We start from the raw sequence: 22,870 nt of genomic DNA, 5'->3' as shown, positions 1-22,870 counted from the left end.
GAGATATCTTTCTCTACTGGTAAGATGCTATAAAATGGCAACAGGTATTTAATTGCAGACTACTGGCTGGGACGACAGCAACATATTGTTCCAGGTTACAGCGTACACCGTCCAAGAGAGAGCTGCGTCCCAAGAACACAAAGCGCGGAGCGAGCGCGAGAGATCTAAAAGAATCGCTATTGCCGCTGGTTGGGGTTTTTTGATGGCTAATGCATCCCTAGGTGATTACTGCTGGGCGGGCCGCCGTTGAGCCCATAACATTTTCTCTATGAAAAAAAAAAAAAACATAACACAGCCAACCCTATGCTAAGGAATACCTGAAAGCTTGTTTTGTTTGCAACTAGGGAACAATAAACATAACAGAAAAAAGTCTAGAGACATCTTTTTCTTGTCCCATAACTGCGCACTGTTTTCTACCGTGTTTACCATTCACCAACTAGCAACTAGCCCAACTCCAGACTGTTATCGGAGAACAATAACAGTGGAGGCAGCTACACACCTCTGTGGTGTTTGACTTTGGCTACGTAAAAAGAAAAAAAAAATAATGGGCACAACATCAACAGCCCTCACCTCGGCCTGCGGAACACCTGCATGGAGGAGGCAGCCGCTGCTGCCTGAGACGACGGGGTGCTGGACAAAGCCATAGCAGCCACTGCTTTCTGGGTGGTCAAACCGCTTTCATGCTTCTGCAGCTCCTGTTGCTGCTTCTGATGGTGCTGCTGCTGCTGCTGCTGCTGTGGCACCTGAGGTGACCCTTCCTCTCGCTCCGTCGCCTCGGGCGACATCATGTCCTCCACCTTCATGCCAGGTGGCATGGGAAGCTCCTTGATGCTCTTGCGCTGCGGTGGTGCGGCCACGGGCTGCGCAGGGCTCGGCTCAGCAGGCGGCTGCTCGGCAGACGACCGCCCACTCTCCAGGCTGCCTTCCTCTTCTTCCTCCAGCATGCCATTGTTGCTGTGAGGGGCACTGGTGTCCCCACCACCAGAGGGCGGGGGTGCTGCTGCTGCTGCTGCCGACTCGTCGGGCGAGGAGACCAGCTCCGGGGAGCCTTCAGAAGGCGGCGTGCATGGCTTGGAAGGTGCAGAAGAGGGTGGGGCAGGTGGCGGCGGCACTTCTGCAGGGGGTGGTGCTGTGGAGGTTGGTGGGGGAGGGGGTAGCGGAGGGAGTGGGGGGGCTTCTGCGGGTGGCGGTGGTGGCGGGTGGGCATTGTCACTGGGTGGTTGCGGCGGGAGTGGAGGTGGCGGGATGTCCGCAAAGGCGGGCCCGTTGGCGGGCGGCTGGGGCGGAAGGGGTGGAGGTGGCAGCGGTGGTGGCGGAGCTACCCGGCTGCTGGCCGAGTGACGACTCTTTTCAAGCTCGCGACCTTTGCGGTGCTTGCGCAACTCGGCGCCAAGGCTCGTGGAGGCGAACTTGGTCTCGTAGCTGGGGCTGCGCTCTCGCCGCCTGTGCGTTTGGTAAGCAGCAGGGGGGCTCAAGGGAGGTGACCGGGACCGAACCCTGGAACGCTGGGGTGGGGGGCTTCGTGACCGGCTTCTGGATCTGCGGGAACGTCTAGACCTGTGAGCAAGACACAGCACACAGGGAAAAAAAAAAAGAAACTAAGCGGAGCTCCCAGCTCTTTATGTGGTCGTAAGCCGTTACTTAAGTTTCAAACCAAGAGGCATTATCTGAGTGGTCGACAACTACTTAAAAACCCATGTTTCACAGCTGCACAATCATGTGCAATACTTTTGTCGATACACAAAATAAACAACAATCACACAAACTCAAGATAAGATACACAACTATGATATGTTTATATCCTCCTCTCATAGCACAATGTTTTTAAAACTAGCTTCTAATCACGCCAACAAAAGAATTAAAGTTTTCAACACTTCCCCGTACGTAACTGGATGCCCCAATCTCAACAGTCTACTTTCCTATAAGGAAGAATAGTGACAAGTAGTTTTCCTCAAGGCAAATTCATACAATGGCTACGCATACCATAAACCATAATCACTAGTACTCCTGCAGAAAAATGCACTCGCTCAAACACTTGTGTAAAGTTACCCTGTTACTGACCTCCAGCCTATACACTATACTACCAACATTAAAGAAACAAACCAATGGCAGCATAATGCCTAAGCAGGACAAAGACTCTTCGATTTTGGATAAAATCTAATTTTACTATAGGACCTTGCATCCCAAATAGATTTTTACAACTTAGAAGATACCTTAAAAAAAATTCAACCTTCCACTAGGGGGAAAAAAAAACAAGAAAGTACTGCGTACAGAGTGGCTGACATATTACAAAACTATTCCAGAACAATGTTTTTGTCTAATCGTTGCAAAGTTTAATCCTTCCTTAATGGCTGTGCCAATGGCACCTTGTTTAAAGATAAGTTCAAAAAGTACTACTGTAAGTGTTAAAAAACAGCGAAATGAAAACACTGACCCGGTGTCTTATTGACGTCGTATCGCGCAGTACCCAGACTAACAACTCCCCTGCCTGAAGACTACTGTGCACCTCAGATGGTAACCGTGGTATTAAAAGACTGCTTTCTCAGCGCACATGTATAGACCGGTAGGTTTGTCATAAATCAATGCAGAAATTCTGTGCACAGTGATTATAATGCAGGCTAACAAAATAACTGTAATAAACAAGTAACAAAAAAACTGGTTTGGCAAACAGCTTTCTTGGTGTGGTCTGCCGTTGGCAGATTGTTTCTGCAAATAATAAAAATGGACGATAATAGGTCTCGCATAAAAATTAATGGCAATGAGTATTATTACCCCCCCCTTCAGATCCCCAGAAATTGAGCTGCAACTGCAAAGCGATTTCTACAAAAACAATTTCCTCGACCAGGCACCATAAACGAAAACTAACAGTACTGAAAATTATGCAGAACAGTTAGAGAAGTTCTGCCTTCGCTGTTTCCATGCTGACCCAGCCGCACAAGGCCTTGTCCCACAACGCTCAGAAAAAAAAAAGCCACAAAGCTTTCTACTGCACCCTTGAGCGATCCTGACTGAATGGCACAGCAGCTACAACTACAAGAAAGAAAGTAAAGCAGGGCAGCATTCTTAAAATCGCAAAGCAACAACAGGTGATTCCAACTCAAAGCTACAACCCCAGTTAACATGAAGGCACTCAAGCTCGGAACTGCATTTCATTTACAAAGGCAAAGGAAAAGCCGAGCCAGAAACCAATGCAGAAATTGGGCGTGCACACAACATGACCCTTACAGCCGCTGTGCCAAAGAAGTGCCCACTGAGCTACACTTTGATACCCGTGGAAAAGCAAGAGAGGCTCCTGCAAATGTCCCATTCTTAGTTAAACGAAAGCCCTTGCAGCTGTGTGCAAATGCTCATCCAAAATTTGCGAAAGCCAGTATACGTTGCAGGCAAAGCATTTATTAAAAATAAATAAAAAAGCACTGAAGTTATGCACCGGAAAGTGCAGCTACATTTTCCCATCAAGTCAGTCACTCAAAAAAAAAAAAAAAATCGAAGAATCGCTTTTCTGGAACCTAAACTTCAGTTTCTTGTGTCAAGGACTGGTTAGTGTGAAAATAAGTCTTCATAGCATGCAACAATATGACAAATCAGCGAGTATAAACTTGGCCTGAACAGGACATTATATTTCCAACAGTGCTCACAACAAACATGCTATATCCGACTATGCGTCTGCTATTCACCTGTGCAGTCTGCATAACTAGAAACTGAACAGCATTTATTTGACTGAACGAGTGTTCTCTTTATTATTTGCAACCTTGTGAACTGCAGTTTCATGTACCACTTTTTGTTCTCATGCTCTGTCGAGCCCCTCATGCACGGTCCAGAAATGTCGGCCTGCAGTATTTTGAAATAAAATAAATAAATAAATAAATAAATAAACAAATAAATAAATGCCGATATGACCGCTTCTGGCTCTTCACAGAAAACACCCACTGCATTTTCTGCAAGGTCGATATTTGCTATGTTTCAAATCTTGCACTGTCAAAAAAAAAAAAAAATCGTTTCAAGAAAATACACTGTATTCAACATGGGTTGATATGTAATCATACAAAAATGCTACCTCTAGAGAAATACACTAGAAAACAAAAATAAAACAAAAGGAAAGGAAATTAAAATGCTCTTTGCTGTAGCTTTTAAGTGGAGGTGTATACATCTGTGCTTTATTGTGTCTCTTAGGTCATCTTTCTGGACAGGTGCTGAATGGCACTGAATCCTCAGCATGCCATAGCCGTGTTGCCTATGCACTAACTAGCAAACCCCTCAGCTTAACCAGAGTGTGCTGAACCGACACTCTTGCCAGCTCTGTGAAGTTATGCCAAGGAGCTTCCTCAGTTGCAATCTATGAGCACACCTCACATATCTGTACACATATCTACCACGCCCACCTCCTATCCTCCTAGGAGCTTTTAGGTGGTTATGCAGCCACCACTGCAACATGTTGCATTAGCTTCCCAAGATCAGCCTACTACAACTTCCCTAAAAGAGCCTATCATGTAAATAATAATAATAATAATAATAAAGGATGGAATGTGTTCCACACAGTCCACCAAAGCAGTACACTGCTGAACTAAAGATGTGTGCCCGTATGGACCCACATATTGGTAAAAAATTATGCAAGCCTATGAGAATGTTCTCATGTTCCTTGGACCATGCATGAATGAATGACAGCTACCGACTGCACTTGGGAGCTCAGCCACAAAATCCCAAGACCACAGCTGCGCATGCGACAAAGACTAATCAAAAATGCATTTAGAAATCACAGCTGGTCACTGCTCTGAGCTTTTAGCACATCAATACTCCACTGCCACCCTCCTGTCCAGCTCGCTCAGTTCATTCCTACATCGATTTTCTCAACGAATACACATCGCACTTCAATAGCTCACGGCTGACATTTGAACAGAGAACTCTCTTGATTAGACCATATGTTGCCACAACTGTGACGTTCACCTTCTCCATGCTGCCACATCTACACAATAAGAATTCGCAATGCTACTGCTATAGATGCTGTGGATAGTAACAAAGAGGTGAACAACTGGATCTACCAGTGCGAGCTGAGTATTCAAGGATTGGCAGTTTTTGCCCTTTTACCCTTTTATTGGTCCTCTCAAAAAAGAGGTAAAAAAAACATAAAAAGAGAGAGGATGCCTGGACCAGCAATGCTTTGCCAGGCTTAACGCCAATTCAAAATAAATGAAAAATAACTAAATGTTCCAAAGAAGAAAAAAAAATTAAGCGAAAAACAGAGCATTAAAAAAAAAACTCATAAGAAAAGAAAACAAAAGTCTCGTCATAATAAGTTAGACGCAGGCAGAAAGCCAAAGCACAGCGATGAACTCGCTTCAAATCTTATACTGTGACATTCCGCAATAAGACCACTAGCTTTTTAAAAGGGGAGGCCTAAGTTGTGTCAAGGCCAACAATGCGATTGGCAACAGAATGGCTCTTCTAGCACTCTTCCTTCAAGAGTTCTTGAAAGCTTCTTTTCACATAAAAACATGGTGCAGTTTGTAACTTTCTATACCTTTCAAGCTCCTTCTCTAACCCCTTAACAGACACGTTTTTTTTTTTTTTTTTGTCAAAAAAGGTACAAAAATGGTCGTTTCAGAACCCGTGATGCCATCTGTCTGCAAACAAAAGAAATGATTTGGACGAGCCCTACTCGCCTTTAACGAGACAGAGTGCCAGAAACACAAACGAGAAGCTAGACGTCTAGAGAAGCTAGAGAAATGACAGACGTCCAAGTCCGCTAAGGGGCTAGACTCTCGTAACCCTTCATCACCACTAAGTTTCAGCTACTTTGTGGCCAGGCAACTACTATGTGAATTGAGTCTAGACACCACTGACGTGTACTAATGCTTGGTGTGTGATTTATCTGTGCCGCACCCCTGTGTGGTTAATTTTTTTCTGGGCGGAGGCCTGTATGCCTGCTATGTCTCTACCGCCTTATAAACAACAGATGAACTCTTCCCAATATAAGAGTGTAACAACCCTCACTAAAACCATCTTCACTCTCACTGAAGCAGCGTAGCAGCACGAGTCCCTTGCACAAAACATGAGAGCTTAAAGTGTTGTCGTGGTTGGCCGTGGCGGGATATCTTTTAACTTGCATTTGTTACGCAATGCATTCTGCTCTCTTATCGTCTCGCATTGTTGTGTCCGCCATTTTGCTCTCCACTGCTTGCTGTGCTGTAAGCAATGTTCACAGTACCCCATGTCATTAGGCACAAAATTTTGGCAACGTGCACCAGCACAAAAGCAAGCAGTGATGGTAGTTTCTGTAGAGCAGTGTTAATAAATCAACAAATAGCGAAGGGCACTAATAACGACCCATCAAGAAATCAAGGAATGCAAAGCTTGCAAAGCTACAACAGCTGAAACAAAGTGGAAGGCATTGGAGAAAGCGCACTCCCAGAGAGTTAAAGCGGCAGATATGACTGCATGCGAGCAAATGAACGACACAGCCGTTATAGAAGCATTTCATTAAGTTCACGGGCTGAACCCTTGGGGAGTTCATGTCTTGAACATGGACAAAGATGGCTGTTTAGCACAGACTCTCGCAACAAAACCTAGAAACATTCCATACCCCACCCTGCTAGTGAGATAGCAACAGACATGCCCAGACATGCTCAGACAGCCACAGAGACAGATCAACAAAACTATGGAGTTGATATCATGAACTTGTGACCTTGACAAGAGCGCAGCCACATCCCAATCTTATTCCAATCCAGACCTGGAACTGTCCTGCCCTCAAGGGGTCAGAATGAACTTCCATTACATTCAAGGTCACAAGACAATGGATGAAAAGATGTTATGGGCAACGACGGGAGTCAGTTTAGTATGCAAAGCAACAGAATATCAGTGTGTGAATGAATCCAAAGGAATAGGCAACTGTTGCTAGGGGTGCAGTGGGCAATCGCCAAACAGATGAGTCACTGGCTGCGCGCTAAGCCCACCGGTATACATGCTTATGGAACAATCAAAATTCATAACTTTATCAAATAACGAATTCATGCGAAGTGCTGCACCTACACGTAATGCAGCCTTGGTGCAACCTGGCGTGAGCCAAGTCATTAACCAAAAAGAAACTGCTCATCTTCACAGACCGCTAGCGAGGACTAAGGGAAAGTTGATGCGGGATGAACCTATCACCGCGAGACAAGTAGTGCGACGCGGCGCGGACGACACGGAAGTCCTTCCGTGGTCACGCGCAGTGCCATGGAAAACTACGCCCTGTTGCCGCATCGCCGCAACAAACACTCAGTGTGACGCACACGTTTCAACAGCCCGCTGGTAGGTGTGTGGGACGAAATAACTTGTAATGGACTGTAACAGGTCGCCAGTAACACAAGTGAAGTGCTTCAATGCCTCGTTCCCAAGAATGAATCGGCCGGGCAAGGTTTATAACCTACCTGATAGGACTCCTGCTCCGGCTCCGCGAATACGCGGAGGTCTTTCGCGACGACGAGTACAGACTAGAAGAGTTATTGGGCGAGTAGTTCCTCGACGGCCGGTCCTTCTCACGGGAGTCGGAGGTCGGGGACTTGCGCCGCTTCGCCGAACGGCTGGGCGGCGGGCTGGGCGAGCTCACTGGGCTGCGGGCACTACTGCTCTTGTAGGCACGCGGGTGGTCTGGCGACAGGGAACGCTTTCGGCTGCCGCTCGAGCGACCGCTGTAGCAGTCGCCGTGTGAGTCCGACACACCGTAGTACGGGTCCAAAACGCCCGATTCCCTATACGCACTCATATAAGTTCGGCTACTCGAGTAGTCCTTCATCACATCTCTGTCGTAGTACCCGCTAGACGTCGAATAGTCCCGCGAAGAACGCGAAGACGGCTGCGGAGGTGGCGGCGACGGAGGCCGCTCGCTGTGGTTGCGTCGGCTGGAAGACCGCGACGTACTGCTGCTCTCCTTCGCGTCGCTTGCCTTTTGCCGCGAGGAGTGCCGCCGCTTGCTGCTGCTGCTACTTTCGGCCCGGTCGGACGCTCGATCGGTGCCGTGCCGGCTCGACGACGAGGACACCGGTGGAGGCGGCGGGGACGCCGGGTATAAGTGCTCGGCACCCGCTCCGCCGCCGTCGTCCGACAACAGCGACGAATCCGAGCTCACGTCGTCGTACTCGACCAGCGGCTTGGTGGCGACGATGGCTCGGTCCGAGTCTCGCGTCGCATGCTTTCGTCGGTGCGACCGGTGGCTCTTCTTGTGCTTTCGATGGCTGCTGCTTTGCGATGAGTGCCGAGACTTGCTGCTCACCCGGCGGCTCTCCTCGGGGCTACGGGCCTTCTCCTTCGCCTTGGTCCGGGAACGCGCAGAACGTTCTTCGGATCCTCGCATCCTGGATGGTCGGCGACGGGCACGCACAGGCCGTTGTCACGTATCCATGGTCGGGCAATCCAGAAGAGTCCTTCACAATAGCATTATACACCGGGGCTCTGCCGCTTCCACCATGTTGGATTGGGAAAAGCCGAGGAACGAGGCCTAAACGAGCGACTGCGGTCTCATGGCGATTACGAATATTCCACGCCTACAAATGCAAGCTGCAGCTGGCTCTGTTAATGCAAATATGCTTAGGTCGTTCCTCCAACTTGTGAGCAACAAATAAGCGAACGCGTTGCTCCCTACTGAAGCTCAACTAAGGAGCGCCGATCGAGGCGAACCCTTTTCAAGGAGGGGGAACGACAATGTTTTTTCCGTCATATCGTAGGCCCTTTAATTCTGGCCTGGTGGACGCAAAACGCACACCATTTTATAGCTTTGACCGTGCAGATATTTAATTCGAGCACCGTTTAAAGAACCTATATAAATATTCTAGAGGATTGCGAAGGATTGAAAACCTCCCAGAGACCGCAATCGCTTATGTTCTAAACATCGCTTTTCGAAGCCTATGCTGACGTCACGTATAAGCAAATAGTGAAAATGCGAGACAGCACGTACGAACAGGCGATGCAAGAACATTTGGGAAAGAGTAAAAAACAACAATCTGTGCACGCACCAGCAGTGCAGTTATAAATTTATTTTATTGCAATTAATAATAAATAAACTGAAACTTTGGTCAGCGCGCAGCCGGCGCAGCGTTTCACGTTGTAGTCCATTCGAGCGGCTGACCCACGTCCCACGTGGTGAACGGAGGTAGATTTAAAGGCATGTTTAAAGGTGTTAACAATGCAAGAGCGGGGGCTAGTTGTTGCTTCATACTGATCAATTCGGAATGCGCTTCGTCCGTTTGTGTTTCCGTGTGTATGTTCCTTGTAGCGCGAATTGATCAGTTTAAAGGTGTCTTTCATTGCGGGTTACTTGAGTAGTGTTGTATTCGTACGGAACATGCAATCAGTGCAGTCAGTTTCGCAGGTGCCTCAAGAAATTCAGAGGACATTTGTCAGCTACCTGCGGGAGTACGAAGGCTACAACTCTACATACGTCGTTGGGCGCGTCGTGTTTCTTCACCCTCACTACGCTGGAGCTGATTCTGGCCAAACTGCTCCCGACGTAGCGCGAATAAAAGTAAATCTGCAAGAGCCTGAAACAGGAGAGTTGTTCTCGGCGCTGATCTTTGGCCAGCTTTCTCACGATGTTTCTTGCGGTGTGAGCGTGGGTTCCAGACTTGTTTTTTCGGGCTTTCAAACTGAACCGAACCGAACTGCGCATGCTACGAGCAGGAAAACAACTGCTGCAGGCGCGCCACTCATCGTTTTGGGACGTGAACGGAACTTGTGCCAAAGAATATGGCAAGTTTCACAACCCCTGTCGTTCTGTGAAGAGCAGAAGTCTCTTGGGCAAAAGTATTTTGATGGAGTCATCTATAGTAGCTTGAATGAGAAGTTTCCCATGGCACAACATTTCAATTTTTACGGCGTTGTCCGAAGAGCCGCCGAAGTGGACGTAAAGTCGAGGTCTGTTATGGTCGACATTGCTGACCCGTCCGTCGCCTGTCTAGCTTGTCGTATCAGAAACTGCCGTTTGAAGACCACTTGCTTCTTGAAACTGGGCGACGTGCTGCGAGTTCGAAACGCGAGCGTCCTTTCGTACAGCAAGCCGCCCTGCGCCATCGCCTTCTGCAAAGACGTCGTCGTGTTCAGAGCCGACCTCCAAGGCGAGAGCGTCGAGGCCGTCTCGATGTGCTCCAGTGCAAAGTTACCAATTCCGGCCCAAGACGAGACCGACGCCGTCATTGAGCTCTCTAGGTGGTATTCGCAGCTGCGGCTCCGTGAGCAGGAAGAATCCGGCAGTATCAAAACGAGTACGCTTCTCGCTTCGGAGGCACGATCGCAGAGCCGGCTGTCGTGCTTGGCCGAGCTGCGCACGGTTGTCGTCACCTGCGTCGTGGTGGCAGTTCACCGCGTCGACGCCGCTTCTGACCCGAGGGTCTTCCTCACCGTCTGGGACGGCACTCATCCTGAGTTCTTGGCAGGTTCGCAATCGCCGAGGCCGCCTGCGAACGCGACGCTCGTCCGCCGTGACGATTCGGCGTGGGCAGTACTCGGACTGCAACTCGTGTCCGTCTGTGTGGCACGGCCTTGGGCCCGCGTCGCGGCCGCGCTGCCACTCGGTGCGCACGTCCGGTTGGACGGACTGGTGGTCCGCAGAGGCACGGGACGGGACCGATGGTGGGTCGTTCTGGAGAGCAGGTTCTGTAGACAGGGCATCGCTATGCTCACCAAGCCCTGCCTTGAGCTGAGAGAGTCTATGGAGGCTCTCATAGCGCTTGGAGATTTCAGCAGCGATCTAATGGATGCAACTGAGCTGGCTGCAACAGCTGGTGAGGAGCAAGGGTGCATTATCGACCACGGCTTTGGGAGTGCCATGGACTCTCGCCAACCACATGTGCAAAATGAACAAGGCAGTGTTGGTAGCGAAGACGAGTTGTTTTCTTCATACAGTGACCACGTCAGCAGTGACGGTTCACCTCACATCAATTCTTCTGAGAGTCTGTTTGGTACCACAACAGATGATGAATCATCGTGACACCGGATAGATGTGTATCACAGGTCACACAAGTTGTCAGCTGTTGAATCAACCCACTACGGCTTTTATAATGTATCTGAAGGCTCATCACACTACACTTTGTTGTTTCTCATTTCATCTCATGGGTGAAATAAGAGAACTTGTGAATTGTGCACATGTCCACAGTTGTGTAATAAAATCACCAGTTGTGTATAGTGGCATGACTGACCTATTGCTCTGTCTTTGTGTCGCAACCCATGACTTAAGTTAGTTGGCTAGATTGTTGCGACTTTTAGGCACCAGTAATTTTGTGCAGTATAAAATTTTCAAACGGCTCCATTTCAGCTTGAATCAGTTTTCACTCGTATGATAGTGTGTCATACTTGTTTTTGGTTAGATGGATGTGCATGTAGGCTAGGCTAAAGATATACAACTAGCAACAATATTCTCTCAAGCATGGCTACTACTGTGAAACAGGATTTTGTGACAGCACTAGCACGTACCTTAGAACAGGCTGTTGCACTGCGACCTTTGCACACGCAGGTTCAGGCTGTTCATTTCAATTTTAGGCTTCGTAAGCCTTGAGGACATGCACAAGTTCTGCACAAAACTCATCGTCCAGAAACCTTTGGGTGTATAATAGTACTGCAGTTTTACTAATATGACCAGAAAAAAAAAAATTGCATGTCTGATGGCTGCAGACAACAAGAGCGCATCGCGGTGCAAATGACTGGCTGCAGATGAAGCAAGACTGGTAAATGTGGCATCAACCAAAAAAATCTGCGTGCATACTATGCCTGGAGTACTGAAACGCATGGTTCTTGCTATACTTGCAAAACCCTCACAGAAATGTGCAGCCAGTTTCTGTGTTTAACTGTCCCTGAAAATGGTGCCACCAATAAGCTCTTTGCTTCTGAACTGTTTGAGGCAATTGTCCAATATTTTAGAGTTGGGCATGAACTGCTAGTCAGTAAACATAAGGCTTTGTGTAGTGCAGTAGTTATTAAACCATTAGACCTGCTACCCATGTGGTCCATTCCTGTAAATTTACAATTGTGGTTGTTTAAGTATCCGACCATTTGCTAATTCATATCTGGGTGCACTGATATTGTATTGTGCATTAACAAATGATTTACTTGCTCATGTCAACTGCCTTTTGTATTGAGTGTTGACCACAAGCTCAGTGATTAATACTTGCTATAGCAACTGCAAAGCCTGCCTACTTTCAAATAGGGGTAGAAAGCATTCAAAGAACCTTCATGGTGCCCGCCATCTCTTAGAACAAAGAATTAAATGACAGCCACCACTGTGCTGCTGCTCCTAACCCAGTTAAAAAAGACTAACTGGAACTGACAAAATCACAAATGGTAAACTAATTGGAACCTATTGGATTCTGATTGTTCCCATTGTGTCTTAGCTTGCTTTAACTGCTCTTCCTTAACCGCAAAGAGGGCCTGTCCTCAGGTACACAGACCTGGATCATATAACTTTGGATGGCATATTCTTTTTGGCCAGCGACGAAGCACAGCACTTCTTCATTCACCTTGATCATAATATGATTGCGTTATCCAAGAGCAGTGACAAATTCTCCATTACAACACACGTTGTAATGTAATGTATCCATCTGTATATCCCTTTTTTTCGATTTGCCCCCCTCACCCAATGCTCTTCGGGGCCTGTGAGGTACTAATAAATAAATTATTACAACACCTTCAACCTCGGGAAAATGTCTTGTGCAGTTACCATAGGAAAGGCTGCATGCTACTTTCGTGAACACAATGCCAGTTATGAAGCTACTGACTTGTAATTTGCGTTTTAAGACAAAATGCTTTGTGTAAGTTCACTGCAGCATGTTGTGGTGAGCAACTTCACTGAAGTTGAACTCTTTGAAGTGCACTCTGCCAGTTGTTCAAATTAACCCATGAACAATATGAAGTGACAGTGTAGCGGTGGTCTAAAAATTCAACTTCCACCTGTTATACAGATGCCTTAAATGAGAAGTAGTATTGGCAGCTGTGGCTGGCTTAAGTAAGCAGAGCTGTTAATGAATAACTGCTGCGTTTGAGCTGCTGTGTTAAAAAGAAAAAGAACCATGCTTAATGCACTCCGTCACTGGACATCCAGCAAGCATGCAGTTTCGTGCCTGGTGCAAAAGAAGAACTGTCCCATACCATCGAAGTAGCGAAGGGCCACGAGTTCAATGCCTGGTGAAAGAATCATGTTCTTCTACAGTGACTTAATGCTCATTAAAATGCCGCTGAAGTGGCCTATTAAGTGCGAGCACTCCTAGAACAGGGAGAAAAATGTGTAATTGGTGTTTCTTGAACAATCCATGTGGGAGTGAGTGTGGCGAGTGCACTTGCTTCTGGAATAAGTACAGCAACAAGCTTATGATCAAAACCTAATGAAATCTTGCTTTTTGTCGACATAGTCAGGTAAATGTTGCGTTAACAAATCTCTGTGGCAGCTTTAAGAAGGCTTGTCTGTAATATAACCTTTGCAGAGTGCATTGTCCAGATCCTAGTTATCTTCCTTGACAGTGCTTTGTTAGAGAAAGGGCAGGTAGATGGGTTTTTTTGCAAACACAAAGTTAACCAGTGAGGGGAAGCTCCCTGAGGCTTCCCCTTTACCTTATTCACTTTGTTTTCACAGTGCTTTATAGGCTGAAAGCATTTGAATGAGATAGAATAGAAAGTTAGTTTAGGAGTTTATATTAATTGCTAAACTCTCCTAAAATCCTTACTAGTCCTAACTAGTTTATGGAACAGTTATCAGTTGGTCCCAACTGGGAATTGTTCCATAACTCAGAACTATGCAGCAAGGTCTATACTTATTGCTGAAACTGCATGAGGTTGACAATAGTGGAAACCAAACTGTGCCAATCAACATCTTCATTCTGCCACAAGGCATGCAGATTTAAATTGCCGAAAGAAAGTGCTGAATATTGTTAACATCCTGAGTAATGAAAAAGTGCAGTGAAGTGAACAATGACGTGCTATGCTGCTGTGTCTGCATAATCACTGCAGGTTTTTTTTCTATAGTGTGCCCATTAATTTACTTTTCATGATGCTGTCTTTAGTCGGAACAGTAGTTTCAGCATAGGCTATTGACAGGTGCTTCATGTGCCTGCAGATCAGCGTTGGAGCAGTGTTATAAAAAAGCAAAGGTTGTCTTCACCTCTAAAAGCTGTTGCCCTGCCTTTGGAAGGAACCCTTTTCTACCCCAACATAGAGGAGGAACTATGAATTTTATTTGATAGTATGAAAGTATGCATGGATCATTAATTGACACACTTGAATAGATGCAGCATGCAGATGCCATGCTATGAAGTGGCCATAGTGCCCTAAAACTCTGTACTATTTAACTGCCTTGTTTCCCTCAACTCAATTTTGATGCAAAGGAAACCGTGAGTTTTTTTCACCTCACTGAGTCAAATGGTGTATTTTTATGGCTTTTCACATTTATGGGCATAGGCTCATTTAAGACAGTTCTAGCCACATGATAATTCTAAACAAAGTGAACAAGAGTTGAGGGGAAGCCTCAGTTTGTTAGCTAGAGGCTCCCCCTTAGCCCTTGTTCACTTTATTTGGTGTTATCAAGATCACCATCTTCCACTGCCACACGTTGTCATTCAGTTCTGTGCTAAACCAAGCACTGCCAGCATCCCTTCCCAAAGTCATGGTAGAAATCAACTTGCTACATTATAACATTGCCCTGGCTAAAATGAAGGGCCCTGAACCATTCTTGAATTGAAGACTGATACTGACTGGTTAGTGTAATGTAATAGATTCCGAGAGAAAGCAAGCACAGCAGAGGGCAGCAGAAAGTTAGGTGGGCAGATGAAATTAAGAAATTTGCGGAAGAAGGTGGCTACAGCTGGCACAGGACAGGGTTAATTGGAGAGATGTGGGCGAGGCCTTTGCCCTGCAGTGGGCGCATTCAGACTGATGATGTCTGACTGGTTGTTCCAAGGCACTGTTCAAGGAGTGTTCTCTTGCAATTAGTTTTAGCAAAGGTGAATTGATGGCAACGATTGAATGTCAAGTAAAATTTTATTTGCAGCTCTCGAGTGGTCCTTCACCTCAGTGTCTGCCTAAAGCTTGCTGCATGATTGGCTTATGCAGGTATCTGTGGGATGCAAACCTATGTGGGAACCTGTCATGGGACCACATCACAGTCTGTGCAACAAACAGTGCTTAAAGTCTGGCTCCATCGAAAGGGGGTCCTTAGTGATTCGAGCACAGGTGGAGAGGGACATAGAGAGGGAGAGAGAGAAAGTGGCTGATGGCCTGTTTTACACATTGTGCTGTACAGAGGGGAGAAATCATTTTTAAAGGTCACTGTTTGCTTGCTCAGTTTACATCACAGACCTGAAACAAACAATCTCCATGATTTGCCAGTGTACTTGTTGTTGTAGCATTGGAGCTGAGCAGCCAGCTCTGGACTGACTTGTGGTGCAAGGGCACGGGTTTCCCCTTTTCTTCCACACTTTGTGTAGTTTGCCAGAATAGCAGCGTGGGCTGCCACTTTGTATTTTTCACAGTCTCGGGTTTAAGGAAACATGTTAATGACACTTACTAAATATCACAGCAAAATTTTCACAATGATAGAGAAGAAATGTTCCAACCACCACCGACAAGAAGAATAAGAAGTGGCTGCTTGCCGTGGATTAACGCAGTCTCTACATTCTAGTATGAAGGGGGGGGGGTTCAAGAACCCATGTTAATATTGGTGGGGGGCTCTGAGACACCCAGAGACACCCCAATTACTTTAAGCACTGGCAAAAAAATGGCAGTACACTGCACATGCAATTAAACATCATTATAGCAAATTTGTCTGCCATTACAGAGTGATGATTATGAAAAAGTTTTACTCCTGCTGAAAGCCCCCAAAGAAATCCACATGTGTACCGTCTACTTTTAATGAAGCAAGAACTCCCTGTCAGAGAATATAATGTGTCATTCTTCTCTTCAGGCAAAACAAGATCAAGCACTTAGCATTGCATGGTCACCATGAATTCATACATTATTCTTCAACATTCAACTAAAAACTCCAACCTTTCACAACACTAGTCAAAATGTAGTTTTTGGAAGAAAACAAATTCTTGCACTTTTATTTGCCACATAGAATATATAAGCAAAGGTCATTAACATATTACTGAGTGTGCAGCTAATTAGGTTTAAGCTTATGGGGGTTTAACGTCCCAAAGCGATTCGGGCTGTGAGGGACACCGTAGTGCAGGGCTCCGGAAATTACGACCAACAGGGGTTCTTTAACGAGCGCTGACATCGCACAGTACACGGGCCTCTAGAATTTGAATTGGGACACTTTGCCGTGCCAGCCTATGCTTGCCCATGGTAAGGGCAGCCTCCTTTTTATATGCGTCATCAAGTTAATATGAAGATATAATGAAATGGCTGTAACAGAGCAGCTTAAAGGTGCACTGAAGAGGAATTTGAACTTGTCTTTTTGCCGCGGGAACTCAATCTGCACGTTCTGAGCATTCTTAGAAACTGCGACTTATTGCCCTGTGTGGCCGATTTCCCTAATTAAATCGAATTAACGTCCGGCTCCCGCCCCTTTTTTTTTAATTCTGCCTCGTACGGTGGGCGGAGTCGACCAACGTGTGGAGTGCCTTTCACCCAGTCCCGTGGCGGCTTGCCGCTCTGCCAGCGGCGGAGTAATACGTAGTAGTCTGTAGTAGCAAATAGTCCGCGCGTATTTTTATTTCTGCGGGCTTATTTTGCGGCTATATTATCTGCGAATGAAACTATTTATTCATGGAAAGCTAAAAAACAAAATAAAGCGAAAGCAAAGCCTCCACGGAGCTGGTTGAAAGGCACTTGACGCGTTGGTCGACTCCGCCCATCGTACGAGGCAGAATTAAAAAAAAGGGCGGGAGCCGGACGTTAATTCGATTTAATTAGGGAAATCGGCCATACAGGGCAATAAGTTGCAGTTTCTAAGAATGCTAGGAACGTGTAGATCGAGTTCCCGCGGCAAAAAGACAAGTTCAGAATCCTCTTCAGTGCACCTTTAAGGGGATTTTTGATCAACATGACAACTTTAACATTACTGCACCTCAGCCAGACTGCCACACTAACTGTGTGACAAAAAGTTCATTGGTGTCTCATAAGCTCCACTTGCATAGTGACACATGCTGTTGGGTTAGTTGGTCTTCCATGATCTTTGATGAACCAGTGCAAAAAGACAACGGTCAAGTAGAAGAAGGACGACGTGGACGGAAGCACTCCATCCATGTCATCCTTCTTCTACTTGTTCGTTGTCTTTTTGAGCTGGTTCATCAGAGATCTTTACATAGTGAACGGCAGCGATATTTAGCCACGCCTATCATGAGCACATACCCGCATGCTCTGCTCGTTCACTCAAGGTACGCAATACTTTTCAGGGCTGTTCACAAAAATGTCTACCCCATGTAGTTGTTAGGGTCCAACGAGCTGTGCCTGGCAGATTGTGCCTGGCCATGCCTGGCGGGTCATGCTGCAGTGAAGCTACAGTTGGACAATGGGGACACAAGTACATGGCACTGCACGACTGTGAAGTGCAATAGTGGCGGTATATTACTCAGCCAGACTCGGTGGTTTCATCAACTGCCATTAGAAACAAGCTAAGTGGGTCAAGCTTTGACAAGTTGCTCAGAAAGCATCAAGCCCCCTGACCATATAGCAGAGACAGCACTAATGGCGTTTTTTCCCATTACCCATAGCAACAGCCAGAAAAGGGAAAAGGAAGAATGAGGAGAGACTGTTCCCAGCCTGCCAGCTCAGGCTTGTTTGCTGGTACAAGCGCCGCATGCTAATGGCCCGCAGAGTGAACCTTGTATGCCATCTCGTTAAATGAAAATGAGCATAACCGAGACAGCGATGTGCAGCCATAAAAACATTTTTTTTTTAATAGACATCTCAGCAATGTACAAAAAAAGTCCTACAAGAGTCCTTGTCAGAAGGTGTGGACAACGATGGCAGCTATTGCTGCCAAAGGGCAAAAATGGCCCGTTTGTTTTTTATTACATCGCAGTATATGCCCCTGAATACTGTGTCACATTTCTCCTGAACATCATCACTGGCATTCAACACAACAGTCCCGGCAGAGTGACAGGAAAGGTTCTTGAATATGACAACTTAATCTGAGCTATCGAAAATTGATAGTATTTCCTCTGAATGCCACTTCAGGCTTCCAAGTACTATTCATGCCATTGTATGTTTTGTACGCTCGCACTAGTACACTCAATTATTTTTTTTGACCTTATTCAGGAGTAGTCTGTTGAGCCTTTATCAATTCTGTACGGGATGATCACTTCTTGGTCCCTTGGCTGATGCTTTCATGTTGATAATATATTTATGCCCAACGAGGTTGTGAGTGATGCAGATGGGTTTCCATCAGAAGCTAACTAATGCTCTGTGTTACAATTACACACAGATTAAGGACAACTAAGTTTCAAGCCTTTAATGATAGGATGGATATGAACTGTGCACAGTCCTAGCGAACAAAAAAAAAAGCCATAAGTACGGCACTTGCTTTTTTTTGCTTAGTAGCAGAAGAGAAGGAATGCTGAAACTATACACATGTGCGCAGGAGAATGCTAAGATTTCAACAAGCTTGTCTAAACGGCACATTTGGGCATGGGTGCGTCAGCAGGCAGTTTAGTCATGGTCGAAAATGGTTGTATTTGTGCATTCTAGAGCCCGAGGGCAAGGTCATCATAATCTTGAAAGGAACTTTTGAAGAGTTTTTGAGTCGCATGAGACAACAACAACGTGTGTGCACATTCACCAAGCACATGGCCAAAGCACAAAGCAAGCGACAGCACTCAACATCAAGAAACTCATTTCAAAAACATGCCTGCATTTGGTGTCTCCATAAAAAATGCTAAGTTTTCCAGCAGCGCAAGAAAATTTGTCCATTTTGCTTTTAACAGTAAAGCCAAGCATCGTTGCTCAGAAGGCGCATACGATGCATCAAATCTGAGCCCTACATCATTTTCAAGATCCCTCAAGCTCTCAGTTCACAAAATCCGCTTCTACAACTATGACGTCACTGTAATTTTTGAAAACGTTCTCCACAGCAGTTGTAAAAACAAACACCGAGCATGCGTTCTTCGTTTACAGTTTTGACCGTAAACAACGGTACTTCAGGAGAAATCCAATCTGAAGAAACAACTAAAAATGAGAGTCGTTGCAGTAACCGGGAGGAGTACCATGTACTCTCAGCATTATGTACAAACTTCATTACATACTATCTTTTCATTGTTCTGCATTCCCAAACACAAATACCGGCCCAAACCTTTCAAGAGCCATCCAGCCCTCGTAGGAAGGAAAACGACAACACTCACACATGGCTACTCAGCTAGCTCGGAACTCAGGTTGGCGTAAATGTATTCCAGCCATGTTGGCACATTATACGAATTAACAAAGTCTAAGCCTTCATACCAGCACCTGGCTTTCATGATTGTGCTTCACTTGTAGCCTAGACTCGTAAAATTTAATTCTTATTTATTAATTGTCTCAAGCACCGAGATGCTGCCAGGAACTGCGTGCCTGATAACCATTTTTCCCATGAAGGAAGCGTGGCATTCCAGGCTAATATTTAGTTCATCATAGGAAGATGAAGACGGAGAAATACACTGAGCTCGATAAAGACTGATTTGTAGCTCGTCAGCGTAAGCATGTGGAAGCTTAAGAAGAAGGGTAAAAAGAAATAAAGGCAGCAGAGGCAAAAGAGCCAAGACTGTTGCTTTCTCAACGCGGTCATTTGTATCTATAATATGTTTATGTATATATTTATATATATGTATATATATATATTATTGCAAAACAACCATAATTGACAGGATTGCCTTCAGCAGCAAGCCAACACGACTAAATCTCCACGCCAAGGGAAGAGATAAAGGAGAATGAGGATGCATAAACAACACAGCTGCTCATGGCATGCATTATACGTCAGTGCTGTTGCATACGCAGAGCTTGGAGGACAATATGTGGGGCTCTCCCAAGGATGACCAGAAGCTCGAACAAACAAATAGACAGCTCAGTTCTTGCCACGAGACAATGCGTGCAGCACGCATGGCCAGCGACAGCCAGGCAGACACAAACTAAATGTACAAAAGTTCAAAGGAAGGCGAAGCGAAGGACAACCACGCAAAACAGGGAGTTTTTTCTTTTTTTCGTAACATCTGTCGAAAGCACCGAGGAAGCTAAGCACACACCAAAGGGTGCCCAATGGTCTTGAGGTGCCGATGGGTGCACCGGCGATGGAGCAAATGCGAAGCAGCAGCTTTGACTGATTCGCGCACCGTTCTGCTTTGTGACGAGGGAAGACCAGACATACCTTGCAGCCACACTGGCCTGAACTGGAGCTGTTAGTAGAGAAAAACCTCTCACACGCACACACACACACGACATCCACATGACTCGCAGGAAGTATACTGGCGTTTCTGCCCATGCGTCTACAACTTGTGGGGTGCTACCAACTCAACAGGCTGTATGTACAATGCAACAAGTTACACAAGTGAATTCGCTCTGCAAATTGCACGTGCACGCTGTACAGAAGGGGGCGTCATCGAAAGGGAGCCTGCTCGCTGCAATCCTGTCGAGACGAAGGAAGAAGGCACTCCTGCACAAGCGCAGCTCCTGCAGAAAGAAGAAAGAAAAAAAAAAGGAAGGAGAGGTCAAGTTGCAAGTTGCAGTAAAAGGCATTTGTTGGGGCTGGTTGTACGCATGTAAGCGTTGGGAATATGATATGTTCCACCAATGTTTCTTTTTTGTTTGTTTGTGCTTTACAGCACTATATTTTGTTTATTTAGTATTCTGATACCCTAAAGGCCACAATGAGGGCATTGCATTGGGGGTGAGAATGGGGAATGGACCAGAACAAGGCGTTTCAGAAGCATACAAGTCAAGGGCCCTCTTCAGGGAATGGCATAATGGTCATCACAACATTGCTGCCTGGGCCATTGGTAAATAAAAAGGCTATAATTTTATTGTTTGCTGATGGGCAGTTTTGCACCAGTAGTTTTGAAACTTTCTACGGCTTTGTTTTTTTGCTTTTTGACATAATAAATACCAAATTCTGTGATTTTGCTAATGCTAATTTTTCGTTCCAAAATCTGACTTCTTCTCCCAAATACTTGTGTCCATCACGCAAACTTTGGCAATCAAAATTTGTTTTTTTTTTTCAAGGTGAGCATTAAGCACCCTATTTCTTTGATCTCTTGCATAACAAGAGTTTCTGAGCTATGTTTTGACACACTGCAATAAACCAAAATGTTGTCATGTACGGCTAAATCAATTTTTAAAGCAAACTGCTTCACACTGCACTTTTTCAGCCGTAAAGGAAGAATTTACTGCAGCCACATAGGCAGCTGTCCAGTTAACAAACAAAAGTCTATAACACGGAACCATATTGACACATTGGCAGATGTTACATGAGCTGTTGCTCACCAGTTTTAGCCGAGCCTAGAAAATAAATGTGTTGCTAAGCAGAAAGTGCTTATACTGCCAGACCAAGTACCAGCGCTGTCAGACCAGAACTTGTGTCAATATAGTGAAGTGGATAGCTCTACAACATGGTGGGTTTGAGGTCTTGCAAAGCATAAATTTGCCAAGGCAGTACATTTTTCTTCAAGCTCTGCATGGTTATTATAACATCAACGCCCTGGAGGCCAGAGTCCAGCGAAAGTTTTTACAGTCCTAGCTGGAACATCGAAGCTGCCACAAGAACAGCACTACTGCTCAATGGAAACAAATAGCTGATGGCAGCAGTTGCTGCAGATTAGTCAAAAATAGCATGCATAGATGTCATAGAAATTCGTGACTCACTCTTTGCACACTATCACCAGGTGGAGGGGGGTGCCGCTACAGCTCCATCTCATCCATGGTGCGCGAGAGCCGCACGTTTTCCTGCTTCCGCCGCTGACTTCTGCGCACGGCATCTGCTCGGCGGTACGGCTCGTTCTTAAGACCTGCAGCAGCGCCGGGATGTACGAGTAAGTGGTCAGATTCCTCACAGCTACTGCAAAACTACGACTCACTGTTCACAGAGCAGAAGCGTCACATCAGAGTAACAGCACCTCAAAGTAGACATTAGAGAGGCATAGTTTAAAACTGTTTATGCGCTTAAATGTGATGTATGCATGAAATGTGGGGGTGTTCAGCCCACTTGACATTGGTTGTCAGATTACTTCATTGTAGACGCGCAAAATGCTGCTTCCGCACTTGAGCCCTTTTCACATATCAAGCAACGTCGCAGAACTCGCAAAACTTGTAGCAGTTCATCCGTATCAAACAAAGCTTTTTATTTCAAGTGATCAATAAGCTTAACTTCATCACTATAGACCTATGCATCTGATGATCAAAAAATTTCACCAGCTGTGCATAAATATTGAGCAGCTAGCTAGATTCTTTCCTGCTTGGTTTTGACACTAAGTTTATGGTGGGTGTTGTTTCAGGTAAGACCAAGACCAAGGTAGCAATTGAAAACAAGGCCCTTGTTATGTCACTCACCCAAAAGAATGTCCTCAAGCGCTCCATTGTAGACTTCATCCTGTTTCAGCAACCGCTTCTCATTCACCAGCCGAGTTTTGTTCTTCAGCTCATTTATCACAGCATCCTAGGATGAAGAAAGGAAAAGGGGCACCCAAAAGCAAATGAGAGCTTTCGATTATAAACTTCAAAAAACTTTCATAACATACGGGTACTACCATATTTACTCACATAACAGATGCAGCCCCTAAGTTAAAAATTTGGAGAAAATTAGACCGTCAAAATTTTCTCAAATCTTGATGCCTAGTTCTAATTTTAAAAATTAAAACATGTTCCTAATATTACTGAGGATAGGAATTTTAATCCACGTAACTATAACTGATTTGTTTCATAAAAAGTGCATCAATTATGTGAGGAAATAAGGAATACATAT

General features: G+C 45.6%; 4 protein-coding genes across 11 annotated transcripts in view; 2 read left to right on the top strand and 2 right to left on the bottom strand.

The window, feature by feature from the left end:
• Window positions 1-8,899, bottom strand: part of Cdk12 (Cyclin-dependent kinase 12) — a 59,100-nt gene extending 50,201 nt beyond the window's left edge. For 6 of the 7 annotated variants that reach the window (XR_016283088.1, XR_016283089.1, XR_016283090.1 and 3 more), the window contains exons 1-2: window positions 7,407-8,899; window positions 571-1,557 (exon numbers count right to left, since the gene is read on the bottom strand). Coding sequence is in view for 4 of the 7 variants with exons in the window: in XM_089545566.1 (XP_089401692.1) it covers window positions 571-1,557; window positions 7,407-8,329 (1,910 nt within the window). In the remaining 3 variants the exon portion in view is untranslated. The remainder of the gene's footprint in view (window positions 1-570; window positions 1,558-7,406) is intronic. The other variant, XM_089545564.1, reaches the window with a different exon arrangement.
• Window positions 1-22,870, top strand: part of LOC149343054 (uncharacterized) — an 82,176-nt gene that overhangs the window by 47,828 nt on the left and 11,478 nt on the right. The gene's annotated exons all lie outside the window — the stretch shown is intronic.
• On the top strand, window positions 6,869-11,405 carry LOC149343055 (uncharacterized). The gene is made up of 2 exons (XM_089545570.1): window positions 6,869-9,148; window positions 9,269-11,405. The coding sequence occupies exon 2, from the start codon at window positions 9,317-9,319 to the stop codon at window positions 10,955-10,957; it is 1,641 nt and encodes a 546-aa protein (XP_089401696.1). The 5' UTR covers window positions 6,869-9,148; window positions 9,269-9,316; the 3' UTR covers window positions 10,958-11,405.
• The window catches only part of Frl (formin-like protein), a 147,171-nt gene continuing 142,124 nt past the window's right edge, over window positions 17,824-22,870 (bottom strand). For both annotated transcript variants that reach the window (XM_089545568.1, XM_089545569.1), the window contains exons 25-27: window positions 22,459-22,564; window positions 21,775-21,917; window positions 17,824-20,586 (exon numbers count right to left, since the gene is read on the bottom strand). In XM_089545568.1, coding sequence (XP_089401694.1) covers window positions 21,811-21,917; window positions 22,459-22,564 — 213 coding nt within the window. In that variant the 3' untranslated portion in view covers window positions 17,824-20,586; window positions 21,775-21,810. The remainder of the gene's footprint in view (window positions 20,587-21,774; window positions 21,918-22,458; window positions 22,565-22,870) is intronic.

This window comes from Amblyomma mixtum, chromosome 5 (assembly GCF_055824585.1).
Source record: "Amblyomma mixtum isolate Tamu chromosome 5, ASM5582458v1, whole genome shotgun sequence".
Classification (NCBI taxonomy): Eukaryota; Metazoa; Arthropoda; class Arachnida; order Ixodida; family Ixodidae; genus Amblyomma; species Amblyomma mixtum.
Note: the sequence above shows the minus strand (reverse complement) of the source record. Positions and strands in the feature narration are given on the sequence as shown.